The sequence below is a fragment of the Aythya fuligula genome, chromosome 17 (genome assembly GCF_009819795.1).
Source record: "Aythya fuligula isolate bAytFul2 chromosome 17, bAytFul2.pri, whole genome shotgun sequence".
In the NCBI taxonomy this organism is placed as follows: domain Eukaryota; kingdom Metazoa; phylum Chordata; class Aves; order Anseriformes; family Anatidae; genus Aythya; species Aythya fuligula.
In genome coordinates, this window is record NC_045575.1 from 12784684 (window position 1) to 12807597 (window position 22914).

At 36.5% G+C, this 22914-nt stretch overlaps 1 protein-coding gene across 12 annotated transcripts in view; it reads right to left on the minus strand.

Annotated features, from left to right (window-relative positions):
* The window catches only part of EP400 (E1A binding protein p400), a 47112-nt gene that overhangs the window by 5908 nt on the left and 18290 nt on the right, over positions 1-22914 (minus strand). For 4 of the 12 annotated variants that reach the window (XM_032198816.1, XM_032198822.1, XM_032198821.1 and 1 more), the window contains 33 exons: positions 22339-22475; positions 21786-21955; positions 21133-21307; positions 20597-20733; positions 19757-19943; positions 18604-18770; positions 17798-17952; positions 17036-17272; positions 15813-15977; positions 14804-14971; positions 12737-12828; positions 11926-12224; positions 11348-11550; positions 11076-11245; positions 10672-10868; positions 10152-10263; positions 9344-9487; positions 8876-9034; positions 8526-8609; positions 7823-7954; positions 7654-7698; positions 7394-7547; positions 6730-6971; positions 6054-6227; positions 5762-5809; positions 4607-4743; positions 4023-4079; positions 3826-3904; positions 3072-3272; positions 2049-2094; positions 1832-1941; positions 1042-1246; positions 332-495 (listed from right to left, as the gene is read on the minus strand). In XM_032198816.1, the coding sequence (XP_032054707.1) occupies positions 332-495; positions 1042-1246; positions 1832-1941; positions 2049-2094; positions 3072-3272; positions 3826-3904; positions 4023-4079; positions 4607-4743; positions 5762-5809; positions 6054-6227; positions 6730-6971; positions 7394-7547; positions 7654-7698; positions 7823-7954; positions 8526-8609; positions 8876-9034; positions 9344-9487; positions 10152-10263; positions 10672-10868; positions 11076-11245; positions 11348-11550; positions 11926-12224; positions 12737-12828; positions 14804-14971; positions 15813-15977; positions 17036-17272; positions 17798-17952; positions 18604-18770; positions 19757-19943; positions 20597-20733; positions 21133-21307; positions 21786-21955; positions 22339-22475 (4952 nt within the window). The remainder of the gene's footprint in view (positions 1-331; positions 496-1041; positions 1247-1831; positions 1942-2048; positions 2095-3071; positions 3273-3825; positions 3905-4022; positions 4080-4606; positions 4744-5761; positions 5810-6053; positions 6228-6729; positions 6972-7393; positions 7548-7653; positions 7699-7822; positions 7955-8525; positions 8610-8875; positions 9035-9343; positions 9488-10151; positions 10264-10671; positions 10869-11075; positions 11246-11347; positions 11551-11925; positions 12225-12736; positions 12829-14803; positions 14972-15812; positions 15978-17035; positions 17273-17797; positions 17953-18603; positions 18771-19756; positions 19944-20596; positions 20734-21132; positions 21308-21785; positions 21956-22338; positions 22476-22914) is intronic. The other 8 variants (XM_032198827.1, XM_032198826.1, XM_032198824.1 and 5 more) reach the window with 5 other exon arrangements.

Here is a 22914-nt window from a genome sequence, read left to right on the forward strand (position 1 = left end):
AAAAGAATGGAGATGAAGTTGCAGCTTTAAAGGAGAAAGATTCTATGCCAGACTTCAGTTTAGATCCAAGAATTAAGAACAGAACTCCTTTACACTATGGGTGGCCAGTGAGCTAGAACTAAGTACTTTATATCCCGACCTACGGCAACAGTGGTGCTATTTGAAATGGCTATCAGACTCCCTGCTTCCTTGAAATTTTAGTGAGATCAACTTTAACAAAGACCCACATTTCATTTTAGTTCAAGAAAACAGGGTGCAACACACACTGCTAATGATGCTTACAGTAACAATGAGAGCAACATGCCACAGTTCTTCAAGGACATTTCCTCACCTGTGACAATTTGCCAACAGTTTTTATTTGAGCTGGAGACTGGGCTTGTGCCTGAGCCTGAATCTGAGGGACCTGCACTTGAGCAGCCTGCTGCTGCTGCTGTCTCAGAAGTTGGAAGTGAGCAGGGGTGATGGTTTTACCAGAGAGCTGAACTGTTGGTGTAGCTGTGAATAAAAAAAAATAAAATAAAATAAAAAAATAAATCAGTGAATGGATATTTCACTGAAAATTTCACATTCAAAGACCGTCAGTGAATGAATTAATTCAACACCAAATTTAATTCTTTGATTTCACCTGAAAAGCTACATTACAGTTTGTGGACTAACCACAAATAACAACACATTCACATAAAAATGATGAAAAAACAACATAAATAATACAATATGTACTCCTTTCTTCATAATGGGTTTTAGTTGCAACACTCGATTCTAATATTTTACTGCTAGATTGTTAATAAACCTTTTTAATTGTAATGCCTAGCAGCCAAGCCATTCTCTACTGCAACACTCTATCCATAAATACTCACTGGCAAAAAAAATATATCATTTAAGCACCAACAATAAGCAAGTTAAAAACCACAGCATCATTTAACTGGTCTGTCTACAGATCCAGACTTTCAACACTGTGGAACTTCAGAGGTCAAACAAAGTACAGGAATTCTGAGGTCCTTTGTGTACCCTATGAAAAAATCCCTCAACCACGATTATTACCTGGTGTAACCTGAGTCACCAAAGATCTTGTCTGGGTCTGCACAGGTGTTAAGTTTGTAGTTACCACTGCTGATGCTGTCACTGATGTTACTGCACGAACCCCCTGCGTAGATGCAATGGTCACCAGTTCTGTGGACGCAGCAGGTGCTGCCGCCGTCCGCTGCTGGGTATGTACCACTTGTGCAGTTGCAGTGCCTCCTGAAGTCTAAAGAGGAACACAGTCATTATTCCTCAGTTCTCATACCTCACATAAAACTATGGAACGTTCTGGAAATAGACTATACAGTTTTAGAAACAAACATCAAAAATAAAGCAAAGAAGGTCCAAATCTTTCTAACACAACTGTTTGAATATATCTCACAATTGGCATCTGGTTAAATCTTTTTCAAACACGCTAATCACCAAACCCTTAACTACATTGCAGTTCACTACCTTTCCTTTTTTTGCTTAACCTTTTTAAGATCTTGCAACCTGAAAATAATAATAAAAGATCATAATTAACAGAGCATAAAATTATTACAGGCTGGCAATTATATTGACATAAACAATTTCCTAAGACAGCACTCAATTATGAACTAATTTTAACTGCATTATTTCTTAAGTATTTTGTTCTGATAAGCCATCCCAGTGTGTTCTGGTATTTTGGTATCACAAGACGCACATGAAGCTAGCAAGGAGCAGAAGCATAGCAAAAAAACGAGCAGAACACAGAAAGCTAATGCAGGAAGCAGATATGCAACATGCAAACAAAATCAATCCAGAGCTACAACTGGTGCTGCAATCTACTCACAGTCAATGTTCCGGGTATAACTGGTGAAGCCAGACGTTTATTGATGGGCTGAAAGGTAGCAGCAGGGACTCCAGCAACGGTATTCACTATGACATTTCCACTCACTGTAGCTGAAAGCAAACCAGGATTAAACATGAGATTGTAAGAAAAAAAAAGAACAAAAAAGAAAATCTGAATGTCCTATTATCTCCAATGCCCAATTATAAAGTCTTCTTACCAGTCTGTATACTTGTCCCCGTAACTGCTGTTTTGATTGTGCCTGCCTATTTAGAAGACAATTGAGGTAACAGTTCAGAAAACAATAAAAGAAAATTGAATATAGCTCTTATACTACTATGTTGTTTAACAAAGTGATGTATTCAAGAAATGACAATTCAAGAAAAATACAATAAAATGAACAGATAGTTCTACAACTACTTTCATTTTGCATATCAACAACAATTTCTGTATATATTAGGATTCTGCCACACTAATGAGCAATTGGAGACCAGTCAAATTTCTGGTCACTTTCTTCTTAGAAGAAGGGAGTGATGTGTTACTCTGGCACACCTCAGGTAACCTCTCACACATGAGCATCACTGAGCAGTAGATACACAGCAATACTTGTGGGTCAGAGCACTTTGTCTCTTTCTGTAAAGCTGCAGTACTCTGTTCTTTCAACAACCAAATTATAATCACCACTGAACTGACTCTAATAACAAAAGCCTCAAACTTGTCATCAGAATTACTAATAGACTCTAGATTTAAAGAAGCCATGAAAGCTTTGCACAGATTTGCTTTGTAGGTCCTGTAGAATGTAACATTGTAGAATGTAACACTGCACTTTCCCAGCTGAGGTTAATTTACTCAAAGTCTTGTTTTTTTAAGTTAATTTATCAGAGTAGCTGATACAGCTAGTCTCTTTATTCTCAAAGTTCTTTGCATACACAGTGTAAATTCATTTACTCAAACTTTAATCAAAGTCTAAACTCAAAAAGACAAAAAAAAGTCTTTGCAAAGCATATGGCATTTTTTCACTTCTAAATTCCAACACCTATTACAATAATGCTATGAACAGAGTTTTAATAAGAGAATAGAAAAAGATGGAGAAGATACCAAGCATACTCAGGAAAAAAGAAAAAAAAAGAAATAGCTTTTATTTCCCTATACTGACCTAAAATGCAAGTAAAAACCACAAATATAGTACACAGAAAGGAACTGAAGTTACTACATCAGAGACACCAAGCTCTCCCTTTCTTACCAATACTGCTGTGTTGGCCACAGTAGTTACTGCAGTCTGTACTACTGCCTGTGGCTGCTGAACTACCTGTGCCTGAGCCTGCGGCTGAGGTTGGGCTTGTGCTTGCTGTACAGCTGGTTGCTGAGCTTGCTGCTGGCCAGCTTGCTGCTGCTGAGGTTGCGGACCTGTCTGTTGCTGTGCCCTCTGCTGTTCAACCAAAGCCTAGGAAATCAGAGTGTGAGCTTCATAGTCTTCAAAACAGTGCATAGATTAATCAGGATGTATTTAAAATGAAAAAGCCCCAAAGTTTAATTCTAATCAAGTGTGCATCATACAGATATGATTTCATTGTAGCTCTCTAACTATAAGTTACATGACCTAACTAGTTTCAAACTACAAGCTATAATCATGGTGATATAGCTTGTACTGTAACACAAGCAGTTTACCATCAATGAGCAAGGATGAGTATCTCCTGAATAATTTTAAAAAGTAGGCTACAGAATGCCCAAGAATAAAGAGATTTTTACATGTTTTATAAGATTTGTACAAGTTTTTTTTTTCACATGTGTTTCAAAACGATTGTAAACAATTATCAATATCACATACAGGCCCAAGGAAAGGTCCCACTTTGGGCCTTGTGTATATTAAAAAGTTACAGCTACCCAGAAAAATGACTGTACCAGCAAACTTCGCCCAGGAGTTAGCCCTTCTCATACTTCCTCTGCTGTCTAGTTTAATTACTGCAGTCTACATATAACCAAGACAGAGACTGTACCTTTTTCTCTTTTGCAATACGCTCTGCTCGGAGGGATGCAACTTGAATTGGAGGAAGTGGCTTATCATAGTTAATTCCACTAGAAACAATGGTAAGACAAAGTACACAACAGTTAAAAAATAAATAACTGAATAAATAAATAGTTAAAAAGTACTTTTTACACAATCAATAACTCCTTCAAGATATAAAGTGCCCACCTTTCTGCAAGAACAGATGCATGCTTTGGATTCTTCTGGAAAGGATTCATGCCAAGTCTAAAATTGAGCAAAATTGTATTATTGGAGATAGAAGAAATTTAAAACCAGCATTTAATTTCACATGTTTTAGTAGATGACACTGCAGTTGTGGTGAAGTTTTCATGATATACCTATTAGTACTGGAGCCTAAATAAAGACAGACATTTAAAGAGAGATTCAGAGTAAATAATAAATGAATACAGAAAAAAATACTGCAGCAATCTATATAAAAAACAAAGTGCTACTAATCAACACAGACATTAAAACATTTGCAATTCAGGCAAACAGAAAGTCTGGTTTATAAAGTAGATTAAAAAAAACAACCAAGCTCTTAATCACATATAAAAACAGTGAGTAAAATCTAACCCAAACACACAAAATATGAAGATGTTCCAATAACACAAGGAAAGAAGTCAAGAACAGAGAAGCAAAACAGCAGTTTGAAACAGATTGTGAAATAATGCTCAGCTGGGAGAGCAATTCAGAACAAAGTCTCCAGGAAGTCTGTGGTGATGGGGAGATCGGATGATCCCAGTTAAACTTACAGAGGCTTGATAGGTGGACTTCTTTTCCCTGCAATCATTTTCATCATCTCAAAATGGTTAGTATAAAGCTGTGTGTGGGTGGCACCTTCATCTTGAGCATAGATCTGATTGGTACGAAGTGGGCGACTGTTTTTAGTCTAAAAAATGAAAATAAACCAACTTTTAATTGTGAACACACCCCACACTGCATTTTGTCTATGTATAAACACATGGTGCGCTTGTAGATTATTTAAAAACGATCTCCAACATATCCTACCACAGACTGGTTTCTGCCTCATGTCATTGATAACTTACTGTTACACAAAACTCTATGGGAAATATATAAAGAAAAAGCAAAATAAGGAGCAGTTCTCACGGTCACACTGGTATCAGCACTTGGGGACATACAAAATGGCAAACTCTAATTTGAAAAAGAATCTTTGCTTTAGTTTAGATCTTGCAAGTTTAATTCAGTACCCAAACCAAGAGCCCATTAGCGTATAGTTATGCATAGCGCACACATAATATAATAAAACCATCACTGCACTGCTCTCCCAACAAAGCTATGTTAACATCCAACACACCATGCCATTCTAATGCTTGGCTCCTCCTAAGTGGAAACTGCCAGTCAGGGACAAACCTGCTTATTAGTCAGAGAATGTGACTACAGTCAGAAGTTCTAGATTCTCTACCCAGTTCTGTCACTGAGTCGCAGTAGGATTTGGAAGAAGTTGCTTATAATCGTGGAATTTATTTTGGTTTCTGCAGTGCATTATCGTCCTCATTTACAAAGAGGTGCTTCAAACATTAAGTTCACTATGCATTTGTAATCCACTTAGACCCTACTATGAAGTATGTCCTTACAGATCTTAAGTACCATCATAATAATCAGGATAAGTTACATGGTGGTTGTTAGATGGAAAAATATCCACTACAGTTTAAGTGAAAACAAACTTCTTGTATGATTTAAAAATTATCTATCAAATCCAAAAGCTGAAGTCTGGTGTCAATCCACTGTATCAACAAAGAAAGGAAAAAATAAATTTGGAATTTTAATTGATGTTTCAGAACTCAAGTAACACTCAACATGGATCTCATATGAATTATCTGCCCACCTCCATTGCTGCTAAATACCACAGTGTCTAGATTTGATTTTGAAAGAATACCAATGCACACCTTATAAATACTTTTTGTCTTCTTTTTAGGATTAGCTTCGTACATTAGCTGTAAAATAAGAAGGAAAGTTAGATGATCTTTTGTGGAAGATTTTGTTCAGGTGCTTTTTCTTTTCAAAGAAATCATATAAAATAAGTGGAAATCCTGATGAGGATAATTTTTTAATCTTTTAAAAGTTATTTATTTACACTGTTGAAACATTTAACTAAAAAAAAAAAGTGTTTACGGAGATAAGGAAAAAAAACTCTACAAACTTAATGTAAAAAAGATGCATCACTCTATATAAACTCACCTTTCCTTCTTCCCTTGGAATAATGACATTTTCATATCTGTTTCGGCATTGTTTTGGTGAGCGATAGACTCTGCTGCATGAGTTAACAACATCACTAACAAGGTCCCAATTGGGAGTGTGTGCTGGCGATACAACAGCAAGATTTAAAGGAAGCTCCAGCAGCTGCTTCACTGCCTGCAACAGATAAGGGCACAAAAGCTTCAGGTAACAAATCATTGCAATCTTCCAAACCAATCCTTATTTGCATGGATCCACATGCCATTATTACAATGGGGCAGAGCTTAGAATTCAGTCCATGGGTTCACCTATGTTCAACAGATAATAAATATGCATAAAATGTTTTTATACAGGTTGATGTCTGCATACGTAGAGCTGCCATTCAAGTGCTGCTCTCTTCTCAAAGGTGAGAAGAACTTTAGCTGCATTACCTAACATCCAATCAGACTAACCTGGGCCACAACAGTAAGCAGTCTCTACAGCAAGAACAGAACTTAATTTATCCTTAGGGAAACACAAGCGATATGCAATCTACTCAGTTATATCAGCAAAATGCCAAACAAACTGTAAGGAATTACAAATAAACTTGAAGAGAGAAAGTGCTGAAAGAGCCATTTATGACATCAGAAGCTAAAACACAATACATAATATCAGCAGAAAGTGCAGGTAATTGCCTGACCTGCAGAAGTGCCCAGTCTTCACTGATCAACCACTCAGGATTATCCTGTCCAGCTTCAGCAGCAGGTTTGACAAGTGTCGGCAAAGGCTTTGCAAACTGTGTTTGTTGTTTCAGCAAGATATTTTTCTTCTGGTCCTTGCCTTCTCGTCGCATTTTCAACATTCCTGGAGTTGCTCGATCAAAAAGTGAACGAGGAGGAATAACTGTCTCTCCATGACGTTGCTTTTTCTTCCTACCTGCAGCTAAGACCAAAAAAAAAATTCTCAGTAAACAGTTACTACCAGTTTGATTCATGTGCTACGTACAGCTGCAAAATGCTCCTGAACACGCACAGAGTATTCCATACTACCTCTTAAAAGCACAGTGTCAGAAACTATAAAGGTTCTGGCCATACTATGTTTTAAGAACAGTCTAACTCACACAGCAGAATACCTATTTTCTAGAAATTCAGAAGTAAAAATAACCGTATGTCTAAATCAAAAGACACGCTGTCTAAGACAGACTGAATTTTTGGTGATACAGGACCACAGTGAGACAAGAAATTTCATATCCTCAAACCTGCACATTTGATCTTTACTAGACCAGACATGTAGGAAGTATCAAAAATCCTGACGTTTTTAACTTTCAGCAATAAAACTTCCAACAGTTTTGAACAAGCATTTACCAGAAGGATCTGTTTTGTGTCGTTTACGTTCCTTCCTGACATACACTGGAGGCAACTTTGATTCTGGAATAGGGGTGGTATCATACATCAGGCACATAACTGAATCAATATAGATATCATTGTCATCCTGAGGTGGAGTGGGGGGAGTCCAAAGCTGCACAGAAAAAAAAATGTAGTTACTGCACTATTAACTAATCACAGGTCTTTATGTTTCAAAAGATAAAAAGCTTATTAGGCTGCCTGCTACTACGTGTACTTACTGGCATAATTTCAGTTTGTCCATCTGGACCTTCATAGACATACTCCTACAAAGCAAAAAAGAGAATGCAATTCAAATGATCTGACTGAACCCTGAAGGAAAAGGTATTCTCAGAATAACTGAGAAGACTTCACTGTTAACACTTAAGAAATATGATAATCAGGAATTACTTTGTTGTATGCATCCTCTCGAGTGTAGGTGAGAAGTTCTTCTTCATCATCCCAAAGCATATTTTGCTCTTTTTCCTTTAACTCCTTCATATGCTGGACTTCCCATGCTTTCTTTACAGTTTTCAATTCCACCTAGGTAAAAGTTAGAGTCCTTATAAACTTCATGCAGTAACAGACATTAGATCAGAAATTACTGATTTGTGTTTTTACAGACAAATTCCTTAATCTTTGATATTTACAGGCAAAGATACTTTACATACTTTTATGGTCAGTTAAAGGAGAATTTGCAGGTATTGCAGGTATTTATACCCTTGAAATAAAGCAAACTGAGTTAAACATCCAAGACAACCAGAACAAGCTCCTTTACCCAAAATAAGCAGGCTCGCTGAAGCTAATGATATTTTTCCCTGCTATCAATGGAGTACAACAAATATTTGCTGAACTGTGCTGAATAATGTCATTCCCATTTTACAAAGAATAAATGAAAAATTGACACCTGCTTAAACCTAAAGAATGACAAGATAGGAATATCTCTGTAAGGTATTCTTGGGGTTCATAAAGCACAGCAAAAGAAGACAATAGAGGTGCCTACAACATACTTACTCCATGTCACTGGAGCAACTTCCACTACACACTGAAAATATTAACCCTGCTTGTACGCATTATGATGAAAAACATGGAATAGAAATATTTGCTATTTTACCTCATTCAACCGAGGCTCAGTCTCATCAACTGACACATGGAAGAGCTCTAAATAATTCAAAGCATACTTCTCAATTGGAGTCAACTGTGAGAATGTATCAAGGAAAAAAAGTTAGTATTCAGAACAACAAAAGAAATGTAACTGAAGGAGACTGTATCAAAGGTTTCCTGAAAACTAATCTCCCTTTCTGATAGTTTAACATCAGCTTAAAATCAGTAGGTTTCTCATCCATTTAATGAAGTATCAAACTAATTGAAAACAAAGTTGCTTTAAAGCAAGACTGTAAAGGAATTGAAATATATGAACTAAATATGACTTTTTAACTAAATATTCATGGAAGGTCATGGTACCTGATCCACAACAGCAACTAATTCCTGCAACGGTGAGGGCTCTTCGTTGTATTTTGTCTCGCAGAGCTCTGAGATTAAAGGCTCAATGTGCGACTCAGATCTTATTTCTTGTATGTGATCATTTGACTCTTCATCTTCGTGCTCAATACTGTTGAGGGCCTTTAAGAAAGACATTTTTTAAAAATAATGAGGACTTCAAAAACATGGAAAGAAGCTCCTATAAGAAGTTCAATGAAGTCCAACACAAATTTCTGCAACAAATCTCTCCTCGGGCAAGAGAAACAGTCCCCAGAAAGATTACAACTTCACTGCATCCCTTTGGAAGTACTGTTAAGAGGAAAATGTCAAAACAATATAAACCTAACAGAAAACAGCTTAGAAGAATTTACTTCCTCCCCAAAAATAAGAGAAGGCAGTGTAACACTAATGTTGTACAGCTGTATTTTTAATGCCTGGGTTAATAATTACCTCTATGAATGGTCGTGCAACTTTAGGTGAAATGGTTTCTGCTGGAGAAGGCTCCTGAGAAAGTACTACAAACTCTTCTGCTTTCACTCTAAATCCAGAATCCTCCATAGGAGAATGAACCTCAAACAACTCCTGAATCGTTTGCTTGGTAGTTGGAAGAAAAAAAGAGAAGTATATTCAGCTTTCAGAACTATTTTGGTTTTTATATTATTTTAAATTAACTTAGGTTCAAGTAACCTTATAAACTATGCACTGACTAAAGAAAAAATAAACCTTTATCTTTTATTTCTGGAAAATTGTCCATTTTCTCTACTGTAATTTTCTTGTGTGACTACACAGTAGAATAAAGTATTATTGAGCAATTTATAGGAAAGACAGAAATGCACACTTTAACAACCTACATCACAATATCAGGAGTGCCAGCAGAGGACAGACTAGCTTCATCAGTGCTGTCACTGTCTTCTCCACCTTGAGACCAGCCTACATCACTGAATACCCAAACTTTGTATTTCATGTTTTCAAAGTCATTGAAAACTTCGATCTTACAAACTGCAGAAGTTTGTAGCAAAGTGCAAGAAACCAGAATATAAAGTCACAAAGGTGATGACTGTACAAGCAACAGAACAAGATAATGCCACATTCTCTCAAATACTGACAGCTAAATTCCAGCAATCCTGAAATCTAATATGCTAACCTATCAATTCCAGCCCAATCACATTCCTTATATGCTGTTATTTAAAATTCCAGCACAGATTTTTTGAAATTACTAAACACCACAACACTGGTGCATGTTTTAATATTAACTTACCTGTGTTAAAAAGGCCATTGAATAGTCATTTCCCTGAGCAGCTACTTCTCTGATCAAGTCCTTTGTGCCATTTTTCAAAAGCTTCTCTTCTACAGAGTTACCACTGACAAGCCTAAAAAAGGAGGAAAAAAAACAGTTTCAGAAACAGAAATTTCCCTTGTAGAATAATGATGAGCTTTTAATAAACTTTTTTTTTGGTGCTGGTACAGGCCAAGAACAAAACAGATACTACCTTCTCTACTTTAAAGTTTTTCTTTAACAATTAGTATAAAAGATCCACTATTTAAAAATGTGAGGTATGCAAGCATAGAAAAAACACGCATATATGACTCATTAATTACATGTGGTGTTAAGACTATAACTTCCTATGATAAACTGGAGGGGGAGGGGGTAGATATTGAAGTGAGATGATGATTTCAGCACTGTTTCAACTTTATTTCAGATCATTTAGGGCAGTGCTATCTGAAATAACCTTACATTAAAGCATGTTAAGGAAAAGTTGTTGATCTGTAAGTATCACCTGTATATGTGGATATCTTTACATCTCCCAATTCTGTCACACCATTCCTGTGCCTTTGCATCCATTACTGGATTTAGATCATTGTCATAGAACACAACAGTGTCTGCCTCAACAAGATTGACTCCAGTGGAGCGACTGTGAGAAGAAAGGATGGCACAGAAAATGCGCTTGTCTCTGTTGAAACTTTTCATCAGTTCCTACATAAATGGAGTAAAAGCAAGTAGTAAATAAACCACACACCAAAATAAAATGACAAACCAAATTCACTAAGGCCTAATAAAAAAACAGAAACGAGACAAAAAAAAGTCAACATTTCAAAATAAGTGAGAAACTATATACATTTCCTTCTACTAGCATATAAAAGGCTATGGAGCACATACTGTGGTACCCATGGACACACTTACCTGCCGTTGTTCATAGTTAGCATATTCATCAATCCTCACGAATGTGAGGAAATGGAAATTCAGGAACAATTCCAGTATGTCCAACATCAGAATCATCTGTGACAAAATCAGCACACGGCGCCCTTCAGATTTCAATTTTTGAAGCAAGACAGCAAGAGCTTCTAATTTTCCTAAATTTTAAAATAGAAAACCAATAATGTTTTTTATATAGACACTCCATTGATATGAAACTTGAAATTACCAAGGTATTACCACCCAGTATCCGCCTTTACCTGAGTCATACTGCACCAGCCGGAGGTCAGGGAACTGCAGCAAGTGCGGAGATGTAATCCGATGCAACTGATGCAAGTGTGGAGCTGCCTTCTGCTTAAGACTATGTTTAAGGACTTTCAATCTGTGGCTATATGAAGGGGGAGGATTTGCTACATACAAACACGGGGGAGCAGCAACTGCAGCTGGCAATACGAAGAGAGCCCTGTGAAAAGCATTTTAAGAAGTGAATGCCAGGTTAAGAAACTACACACAAAACGATATGGCAATAATTTTCAGCCTGTAAACAGTGTAATTTTACACTATTAGCTACACACTTTTTTGAACTGACTTAGTAAGCAGTACAAATCTTAGAAGTGTTAACATTCTCTCTCTCTCTCTCTCCTTTTTGTTTTATCTGTTTTGATAATAGCTTCTGTTAAGATGTTTGTTATAATTTACATCATTTGCTGCTAAATAAATCAATCTAAACCAAACAAGCTCATGAGCAGAAACAACAACTTTACAGTTTTACTGAAAAGGACTGTTTGAGAAATAACTAAATGTGGGAAAGACCTACAAGGGCTGAGTCGTGCATTACCTGTTAACAACATCCCTTAAAGATTCTTGTTGCTGAACCAAAGTCTGGATCATTTCCTGCAACGGATCACTTGGGCCTCTGGAGGCACTTGAAGAAAGGCAACAGTTCACAAAGCCAGCCCACCTCCAACTGTTGTCCTCACAGGAAGACAGCTGAAAGGGCTTTTGTTCACCAATTAAAGAACAAATACCCAACAAGTCTCTGCCATACATTGGAGCCCTTGAACAACGGCGCTCATTGCCAGAAAATATTCTGTCCAAACGTTCCTTTAAAAGTCGGTTCTTTTCTTCATATGTTTCCTTTGACAAGAAAAGTTGAAAAAATGTATTTGCTGTCAGTAACAATTAGTTAGGAATTCTAGTTTCTTTAGAATTAAGTTATCAGGACCTGAGTAATGCGTGTCTTTTAGCATTAACACGCTCATTTCTAACAACTATTCACACCAATCACAAAACATGTAAGTTTCAAGATAAAATTTGAAGATTACATTTAAATCCAATAAATATTAAAGAGTCAGTTCCACCTTATATTGGTGTCTTGCTTCTATTAGAGTATATTTCATAGTTTTGGAAAAAAAATAAAAAATTATATTTGAGCCATTTCAAGTAATGCATTAATATTGATAAGTTGCAGTTTCTTGTAATTTAATGTTTGATGTTTTCCAATGTTTTATAGGTTGCTTAAGTAACTTTTTAAAAAAATTGTCCAAATTAGAGATCCATGAAATTTGCCCAATTGCCAGTGTTGTAAACTATAGGTTAATATCAACCCTGAAGAGTTGCGTTTCTGTAACAAAATAGAAATTAAGTACCTGTGATTGTCCATGTGTAGGTGCTGGTTTTAACACTGCTCCCATATCACCAGATGACAAATTAGTAACTGCAGTTCTACCTGGAATACAAACTGAGGATAAACCTTGTGTTTATATATTTATTCTTCTGAAGTTGCACTTATGAGTCTCAATAAGCAGACATTTCTTAGCTGCAACACATATCATGTTACAGATAAACTTTTAGTCTAAATATTCATTAGGTACTGGAAATTCGTACCCCCTTCACTACATCAGGCATCTGATACATGTTCATTCCAACTATTTTCACAAATATAGGAGAACAGACTTTTACTTTGCTTTGCACAAAGACCTGTTGAATTCATAGTTTATTCAGAATGTCAGGTATAGTGCATTTAAACCTTATACTCTATATCAGAAAAAGATAATTCTAATTTACCTTAATTAAACTATAAAAGATTTTTCAGAAAACATATTAGATTGGTATATCTACAAATTAAAGAAACTATACACGATGGAATCTCACAGTAGCATTTCTGCGAAGTCAACTGTTTTCAGATGTTTTACCAGGCACCTAACTGAACTGTAAGAACATTACACACAACTAATTGAAACTACAGCGATACCCTTAATGTAGTAGCAGACTACAGACACTACGTAGTGGTTATTTTCTTGATATGATTTATAGGTTTCTATCTCAGGCAGAATGCATTGGTTATCAGCACGGATTATTTGTAATAGAAAAGCAGCACAACCCTCTGCTACTCAGTGTGAGACTGCATTTAATGGTGAGTCAATACGCCAATGAAGAACTGAATTCAAGTTAACAAGCAGGCACTAGCTCTTACATTAAGAATAAGAGTCTCTGAGGAACCAGCAGAGTTGAAAGCTTTGCCTTTATACATTTTTATTACAGAAAAACATGCCAATAGAGATATCCAACATATTCCGATCACTCAAAACAATTTATTTATCTGGTATCTTATCCAAAATTCAGGAAGTCAAAATAAGTATTTTCAATACGCTTTACATCTTCCTCCAAAGATTAATAGTAATTTTTTCTTTCAATACTTGAAAACAGTATTATTATTGTTGCTTTTAACAGAGCTCTCTCTTTACCATCATGAGAATAGTAAGATGTGTGAGTTTTTGTAGAAACCTTTTATCTTGATTTACCGATTTTGGTTGCGAACTGTGGTCATACTAGGAGCACCTGTAATGTTATCAGAGCTCAAGGATGAAACATTTCAGCCACAGATCTTACAAACCATGACAGAAATTCTTTACCTCCCAACAAACTGGGAGGCTGCTAAAGATTCCTCTCCCTTTTTATGATGAGGTTCTTAGTCTTCAGAATGTCAAAATATGAACTTCAAGGGCACATTAATACATCAAAAAGGAGCAGTAAACAGTCTGTTTTAAGTGAATGGTTTATATCCAGAGACAATTACAGCAGATGGCCATTTCCAACGCATGAACTCCTAGTACTGCATTTATCACCACTTAACAACCTGCTGTTATGTTGTAAGTGCATCCTAGACCACAATTTCTCTATTGTTTTTTGATCAACATCTTGATTGTGTTTTAAAGCAAGGAATTGATCATATTCACAGCAAGGCACCAAATATCAGGGCAGTATTTACAGAGAGAAATGAAAACAGGAGCTTGAGTAGATAGAGAAGCAAAGAAAATTAGATATCAGAATTTATGTGCAAAACCAGAACTGCTGGACATTCTATGTCAGTATAAAAAAGCATCACCTTGATCTTTCTTTGAAAAAGAATCAAAGTATTTCAAACTCATTTCTTCCCTGAAAAACCTGACCTAAGATATAACTGGTAAATAAAATTCTATGTATTTAAATTTGGCTTCAAGCTCTTCCAAGTTTGTACTAAGACTTTACCTAAAACTTCGGTACACATCACTCATAAATCACTAGTCAGAAAGATTTCCCTCATAGTTTACCTGCTTCTGAACTCAACTGAAAAAAAAAAAATACAATCTGTAAAAATTTGGAGTATTTACGAATATATGATTTTAGCAACTGAGTGTGTAGATAGAGACATTTCTTCAGGTCAGAAAACCTACCTTGCTGTGTGACTGCCGTCGAAGTTGGCACACCTGCTTGATGCTGGTTCCCTAATGCATTCAGAGCATTCTGAACAGTTCCAGCTTGGGAAACAGTCTGCATGACAACTGGACCCTGAGGTCTCAAATACTGCTGTCCTGGTGCTGAAACAATTTGGAGAACACTTCCTGCAACAGATGGATTTTAAAAAATTAGACTGAATAGAGTGTAAAAGGAGCTCTAGTGTTCTGTAGCAAAAGATACCACTGTTACAAACCACTCATTACTGTTTCAAACTACGTTAAAATTTTACCCCCAAAAGTCATTATACCCATCAGATTTAAAACTCCGTAATCTCTGCTAGGAGAGACCGAAGTCTTCATAGTTATTCAGGAGTTTCACATAGAGTATCATTACATATCTAGGTATTTTATACAGAATTTGGACAAAATCCAATTAAGTAAAAAACTGTCACTTAGTGTTTCCCGTATTTATTTTGTTAGCCATAAGAATCAAGGTTTCTAAATTCTCCTGAATTTGGCAATGCACACACCACCAGGAGGAGAAATTTGAGAGCCGAAAGTACTCTAAGTAGAGCTTTCAGATCAGTGAAAGCTCTGATCAGTATGGAAAAAATCATAGGCACACCAATCTTGAAGTGTTATTTACACCATTTCCGAACAAATTAAGAATATCCTTAGTTTTGCCTGTTTCTACTCATCAGATAATTTATCTGAAATAATATCTTACCTTACTTCAGCTATATTGCATACACGTGAAAGCAAATTCAGTAATAAAATCTTGAAATACAATATAGAAAAGGAAAGTAACCATGTCTTTTACTTAATACACAATTATTTTCAAAACAGAGCTAGCTCATTATCCATCTCACACAGAAAGCAGGTAAAACAGAACAGTACAAACCGGCGGGATGAAATCTCATTAATATACGTCAACAAGGAATGTGCTGTCCAGATCAAAAATGGAGCATCCTAAATACCGGGAAACTCACTGTTTTGAAATTAGTACCTTGTAACTGCAAAGGCTGCCCTGCAGTGAGCTGGCGAAGTTGACTATGTGATAAAGTAAACTTGTTTCCTTGGAACTGCAGTGTTACAGGGGTCTCTGGCTGAGCAATTCTGCCTTGTGCTCCTGCTATAGAAGCCAGCTGGGCTATTTTTACTACCTCACCACCTGTTAAGGAGGAAAACAAGCATTAAGAAAAACAAAGTGGGAGGTGGGTTGTTCAACATTCACAGTTCTAAATTTTGGTTAGTAAACTGGTGCTGAAGCGCCTTCCATGCAGAATTATACTTAGTGCATCAAAAGTGTCATATAAAAGTTAAGCAGGTATTGCTTTCTATATTTGTTGGACAAACTGGAAAAAAGCTGATTGTTTAAAAGCTAAGAACATCAACATTTTAGAAGGTATCACTTTCATTAGCAAAAAGGGTAAGAGCTACCTGAAAACTCATGTGACACTTTGTAACAGAACAAGTATAGACATTAAAGTGATTTCCACTGCCTTTTCAAGAGCATAAAGGAAGGTTGAAGGAAGAGACAAAAATATTCACGCATGTAGCTATATAAATACATTTAAAATAATACGAAATTTGCTGATGAAACATGATTTACATTAAGCAATCTGCACTTAGACAAACCAAAAAGCTTTAAAGTGACAAGGACCAAGCTTTTTGTGATTTAAATGCAGAAAGGTTAGAGGCATTTAAGCATTAAGTTTTACGATCTTGAGAAAATACGGGCATGGAAATTTAGCTTTTGTAAAGGCAGTGCATTACCCCAGAGAAAAAATTAATACATCAGTGCTCAGTACTCTACATACATGCTAATAGGCAGTGCACATACAACCTTAAAGCAAAGCCTCATTGCTTTTCTCTGCCTAACAGTTGCGACGCTCCTCTCTGTGAGAGGCCTTTAGCAGATGGATTAGTGTTTAATATGAAAGGAATAATTAGGATAGAGCTAAAACATTTGGTCTGAAGGAAGTCTTGCCAGCAGAAGGAACATGCAGAAATAGGAGATTAAGTTGACACCGCTAATGTATGTCCACAGCAATTCTATTGTTTCTTATCCAATTTTTGATTTTCCTTGGTCATAAGCAACGTACTGAGCAAGGCTAATCAGAAGAGTGAAAAAAAAACAACGATTCTGTACACATTTTAGGGTGCCTAGTAACTTAACCTCGTTGTAGTAAAAAGGTGGGAGAAACCTCGAAAGGGGAGGCCACTTACTAGGCAACCGTGCCTGGGCCTGAGAGGTGAGTACCAGCCTCTGAGGCAGCACACTCTGTTGGATGGTGTGCGGGGGGGGCTGTGGCTGGGCCTGGCCCAGCTGGGAGGCCTGTGCTGTGGTCTGGCCCCGCTGTTTCACAGGATGGGCTGTGCTAGTTGCTGTGGTGAAGGTCGCTGCGGGCTGGTGTCTTGGAGCACTGGTGGAAGCCTGAGTTGTCTGAAACTGTGCTGCTGCGGCTGCAATCGATAAGGTTTGTTTGTGCAAGCTGTTAGAGGTTTTTTTAACTCCACTGCTTTAAACAACCTGCATTAAAAAGAAACCTTCCAACAGGATATTAAAACGGCTACAGGAAAGGCTTTTCCTTACAGACTGGGATTTCTAGCTATGCCTATTACTCCATCCTACTTTTACAACATTATTTATTTGGTAAGCATTGTTTAAAGGTTAAATAAATACACAAAAGTACTCTAAATTCCCAAGTTTGACAGAATATTACATGTGATTGGGGTATAAATACCGACTATGACATATTAACTCCATACACTAACAGTTAGGTTACACAAAGCTTAGTTTTGCATTACACTGGCAGATCATACTGTGGAAACTAGTGGGGAAATTTACTGGCAATTAGTCTGTTGGTATTTTTAAGCTATTAGTATTCTAGACCATTAAGCTAGATGGAAAAAGAGTTCTATTATCAGGCTAACTGGTATCAGTGTATTTAGAAGTCTATCTAATCAACAAAGCCCTAACTCTCTTACCTTGATTTGAGGACACCGTAGCTATGGGTGACCTTCCCCGTACTTGTCCCTGTTGAGTTACTGTTGCTGTGGTCACTGTGCGTTGTACCTGAGTGCTTGGAAAAACTACAGTCCTGCCCTCTGGTTTCTGACCATACTGAACCGGTTGAAACAACCTGAAAAGAACATGAAAAGTCAAAGGCTATAGGAAGATCATAATTTGGATTTTAAAAAGTAAGCTCTATCAGCAGGGAAAGCATAAACTGATCCCTCAGATACCAATCTCTTGCTTACAGATGGCTGATGCTGGCAAGACTCATCACTGGCAAACTTCAATTACAGAAATCCCATAAAGTCAGCTTGCTAAGTACACGCAAGAAGAAAATCTTCATTGCTACACATCCAGTTGAATGCAGGAAAAAACAGAATTACAGTAAACAAGTCACACAGTCTAGCTTGAAACTGGAATGGCATCCTTGTATCATTTCCAGAGAGATGTCAACCTGCCAGCAGGTCATCAGGCAACTTCTTTTAATCAAAAAAACAGTTCCACATAACTTTGGGATTTTCCAAGAGGAAAATACCAATACATCCACCAATTAAGTAAAAACTTTGGGAAATCAAAAAAAAAAAAAAAAAAAAAAAAGGGTTGTATGACTGTGAAAAACTATTAAAATGGAATCCCTACTTAAAGTTGTAAATAAGAAAGAATAAAAAAAAATACAAAGCAAATTCTGAGAATTTATGTGAATCACGTTACGAGAGATGCAGACAGAACTACGTTTTGCTCCTGTAACTCTAGCTAAAAGGAAGACACTTGAACATACCTGCTTGGTTTGAGCTTCACTGGGTTAGGCCTGGCTGGTGGTGGAGGGGAGCTGTAGATTTCTTCAATTAATTTTCTAGTAACCTTTTGTTTTGGCAACAATTGTGCTTCATAATGAGTCATTTTGTTTTCCATTCCAATGAGATCAAAGAGAGACAAGTCTGATTCCTAGAAGTATTGTAAAGTAAGGTTTATTATTTTATGTGACAGCACAAACAGTTAAGCATTCTCTGTGTTCTACACTAAATTACTTTCTACATTTTACTTTTTAATTTGAAATAAATTCTCTAAGTTTAAAAAAGTTAACTATTAATTATTAGCCAAAACTGTCTAGAAACTTTGGAAACATATCTTAAGCTGGTAGTCCTGTTTTATGCATCAGCATCAGAAACAAGAAAATTTAAATCATTAGCTGCCACTATAGAAATCAAGGCAAGCCATCATTTGACAATTCCTCATACACCATAATTTCCAGAGAACCAACTAAAATTCTTAGAATGCATTTGTTGACTATGGAACTCAAATGCCAAACTATAAAGTATGTGTATAATTTAGGTGCAGAAAAATATGAAGGATGAAATATGATCAGCCGAAAAGATCACCATTACTCATGCTTCTTTCTAGGGAAATTGTTCTATTATCTTGAAGAGGGAGAACACACCTTTGATGATAACACAAATAGTGATACTTCAAATGGACTGACAGAAGCGTACTAATTTACTCATTGAATCAGTGTTTACTTTCATGTGAATAAAGAGTAAGTCCTACTCTCCTTTAGCTACTGAAAGCACAAGAAAAAAAAAAAAACAGGATGTTATAAATAAGCACTGTGCTACCCAAAGTGTTGTTGCTGTAGGAAAACTGCAAATGACTATGGCTGCGATGAAAGCAAAGCTAATTTCTCTTCGACTAAGTAGTTCATGAAAAATTGCAAACTACTTGAAAAAAACATGATTGGAAACCACTTGAAAAGCTCAAACTGCTATTATGAAAAAGAGATGCAACAAGTATGAGTTTGGTAGGCATGGATATGGAATAGTGAATTCCTTCAATTTATAACTTCAGGTAGCCTTACGATGTATAAGACAACAATATTAAGTACCAATATTCTATGAGGACACTAACAGAGAAAAATAGTTTACTTTTCTACTCACCTTCCAAATATCCCTTTCTAGGGCACTCAGTACAAGAGATGGAGTTCTATATTCCAGTGTTTCTGATACGTAAGAGGTACTTGAAAGCCGGGGGTTTATCAGATCAGGGTGATTACAGATCCTTTGCAGCTGCATCAGGACATGCAGGACACTGATGAAGTGCCCACTTTTGAGAGCTTCTTGGGTTCTACCAAGTAATTGATACAGAAATCAGTTTAAGCACATGTTTTCAAAGACATAAAAAGATGTTCCTAAATCAGTGTGCAGCGCAATACATTATGCAAAAGTCTATAATGCAAGTTTAGTCTTTACCTAGGTGTTTCCAGAGCGGTTTAAGTAACACTGCAGTGAATATCAATCTGGGAACATGAAGCTTAGGGACCAGTGCTACCTTAAAGTCAGATACAACCTTACCATCTCCCTATCCTCCAACTTTCTTTGTTTTGTTTCTGTTCTTTCCCTCCACTTTTCAATAGCTACTTTGTCTCACAGCACAAGTTAAGAGGAGAAAGGTGGAGGAGGGAGAGGAGGCAGAAACATTTTGGGCTTTAAGAAATAAGAAACCACACATTAGAAAGAAATCTTGAAGCAAAACAGGGCAAAACTGACCAATAATTACAATTTGATTTTTAGGGTTCATATGTAAAAGCACGCGTTTTTCTTTAGGCTCATAGCATCATTTGTCTACCACTTTAGTTTACAATTTGTGTTCTAACCACTGGTCATGCAGGAAAATTTCAGAAAAATATTACAAACACCTCCAACCATGACATTCCAAGCATATCATCGTGCTTAAGCACGAAAAATGACAGCATTTTATTTCCTGTTTTAATTCCTTACCCTGGTTGTAAGATGACATCTTCATACATAGCTTTTTGTCGATTAGAAAGACGACACTTTAGTACATGTTCATATTTCTTTGTTAGCTGCTTTTCAACATCTCTCTTTGATCTTCGCAAGATAAATGGCTGAATCATCTGAAACATTAATTGAAGAAAAAAACTTCTCTCACTTCAAAGATGCAATTTTACAACAGCAAGCCAAACCCATTCACACCCAATACATTTTATGTGACAAACCTCGTACGTCATATTCAATCATACTAAACATACACAGCATAAGCATTATTTGTTCATAAATTTCTGCATGGTATCCTTCAAAATCTGAGCCCCACATAATTTTTAAATGATACCTCTATACTTTTTGGGTAGCAGAAAACCCTGCTTACAGCTGGACTTTCTGTCTGAACTGAATAAAGATTAAGAAAGGCCAAAAATCTAGAGGTTAACCACACCTTTTAATTTATTTTTTTTTTTCCATCTCTAAGAGCTTCTACACCTACTGTAGGATGGCAGATGAAAAAAATGACAACATACTCTGTGTAACCTGATGACCAGTTTATGGCAATAATCTTGGTTCTCTTCATTAGCTGCTTTTACTGGAAAATCTAGATAAGGCCTGGAAATTCCCGGAATCAAGAAGTGTACCATGGTCCACAACTCCATCAATGTGTTATGCAGAGGAGTATCTATCAGAAGTAAACGATGTTGGCTGTGAATAATAAAAGAAAAATTGTAATCAATACAGGATCTAGCTAACATCATTATGGAGACCAATACTCAAACACTGTACCTTTAGGTTTGGCAGATACACGGAATAAAGAAGGAGTAGTGCTAATAAAATTAAATCTAGGATAAGTTTTTTTAATCTTGAATATAACACTAAACTACCTTCCTCATTGCAGAGTGTCAGAACATACAAGGGAATCTGTTTTAAAGCAGATTATCAGCAAAGAGGAGTTCTTGCGTTACAATGGAAATAACCAGAAGATCCTGAGCATGTCTCTGTATCCTGACTGTTTCAAGTACAGTCACCTCTATAGGCAAATGCTGGTAAATAGTACCGTAATTCGGGCAGACTAGAGTACTCTTACTCTTCTCTTTTGAACAGAAAACTGATGTGGTGTGAAGAAAAAAAAACAAAAAAAAAAAAAACACTGCCAATATGAAAAAAATGCTCTATGCCATACCAGCGGAGACTGAAAAGTGCTTCCCAGTGTTTCTCAGTCATGTTCTTAATTTGTTGCATCTCATCTACTATTAAATATTTCCATCTCATTTTCATAAATGCTGGGTGGCCTTTGAACAATTGCTTGTAGGAGGTGATACACACATTAAAGCTGTTGGGTTCTGACCATTCCTACAGAAAAGGAAACAAAGGGTGAGACAGAAAAGTTAAGGCAGAACGCTCTGGTATCTTACAACTACCTACGCCATCATTAAGAACAGAAAGATGCTATGACCCAAAGCATTCTAAAAGATAGCCTTGTCTTTAAACGGCAGTCAGTTCAGAAAGCAGGTTAAGTATTGCATGTGTTCCTCAATACCAAGGAAGTTTCTAAGATGCCTTTCAAAATCTAGAACTGTTAGATGTGAATCTCTTCATAAAGCAACTTGTAGTGTTAGAATTTTGTTTATATCCCATCAGGACAGAAGGCATATACAGATTAATGTCAGGTAAGAGAAAAGTCTTGCCATCTAAAACGAAAAACATAACAGTGTAAGATTCATGGAACACGGTACCTGTCTCTTTGCTCTAAGCTCTCTTTGGCTGCCAAAATAGAGAAGAATTTTCAACCCTGGGCACCAGCGTTTCAATTCCAGCTCCCACTTCAATATGTTACAACTCCGTACAACAACAAGGTGAGGGCCCCAGTTACCTACAGTTAAAAATAGAAAGAGGCTCCTATAACTCACGTGACTTACCCTCAACCCTGATTTTTAAAGCATAGAACACTAAATTCATCATTAAAAGCGAGATCCAACATCAAACAGAAGTAATGTAATGATTAATCTATGTATTATTTTGAATAAAAGATACTAATCCCATAACTTTTGCCTTACTTGTAATTCTTAAACCATTCTGACTACAACAACACTGTTAGTAATACCTGAGGTGACATACAAGACACATTCTTCCAACTGATTATATTTACTCCTTGAATTTAACCATCTGCAGCTATCTGCTTACTACAATTTGTGAGACTTTTTCATTAAACTAGTAAACTAGGCTTCAGAAGAATTTTGTCACCTAGAAGGTAACAGCAGATTGGTAAAACAGTATACTTGATATGAAAGCACTCCTTTGTCACACTTAAC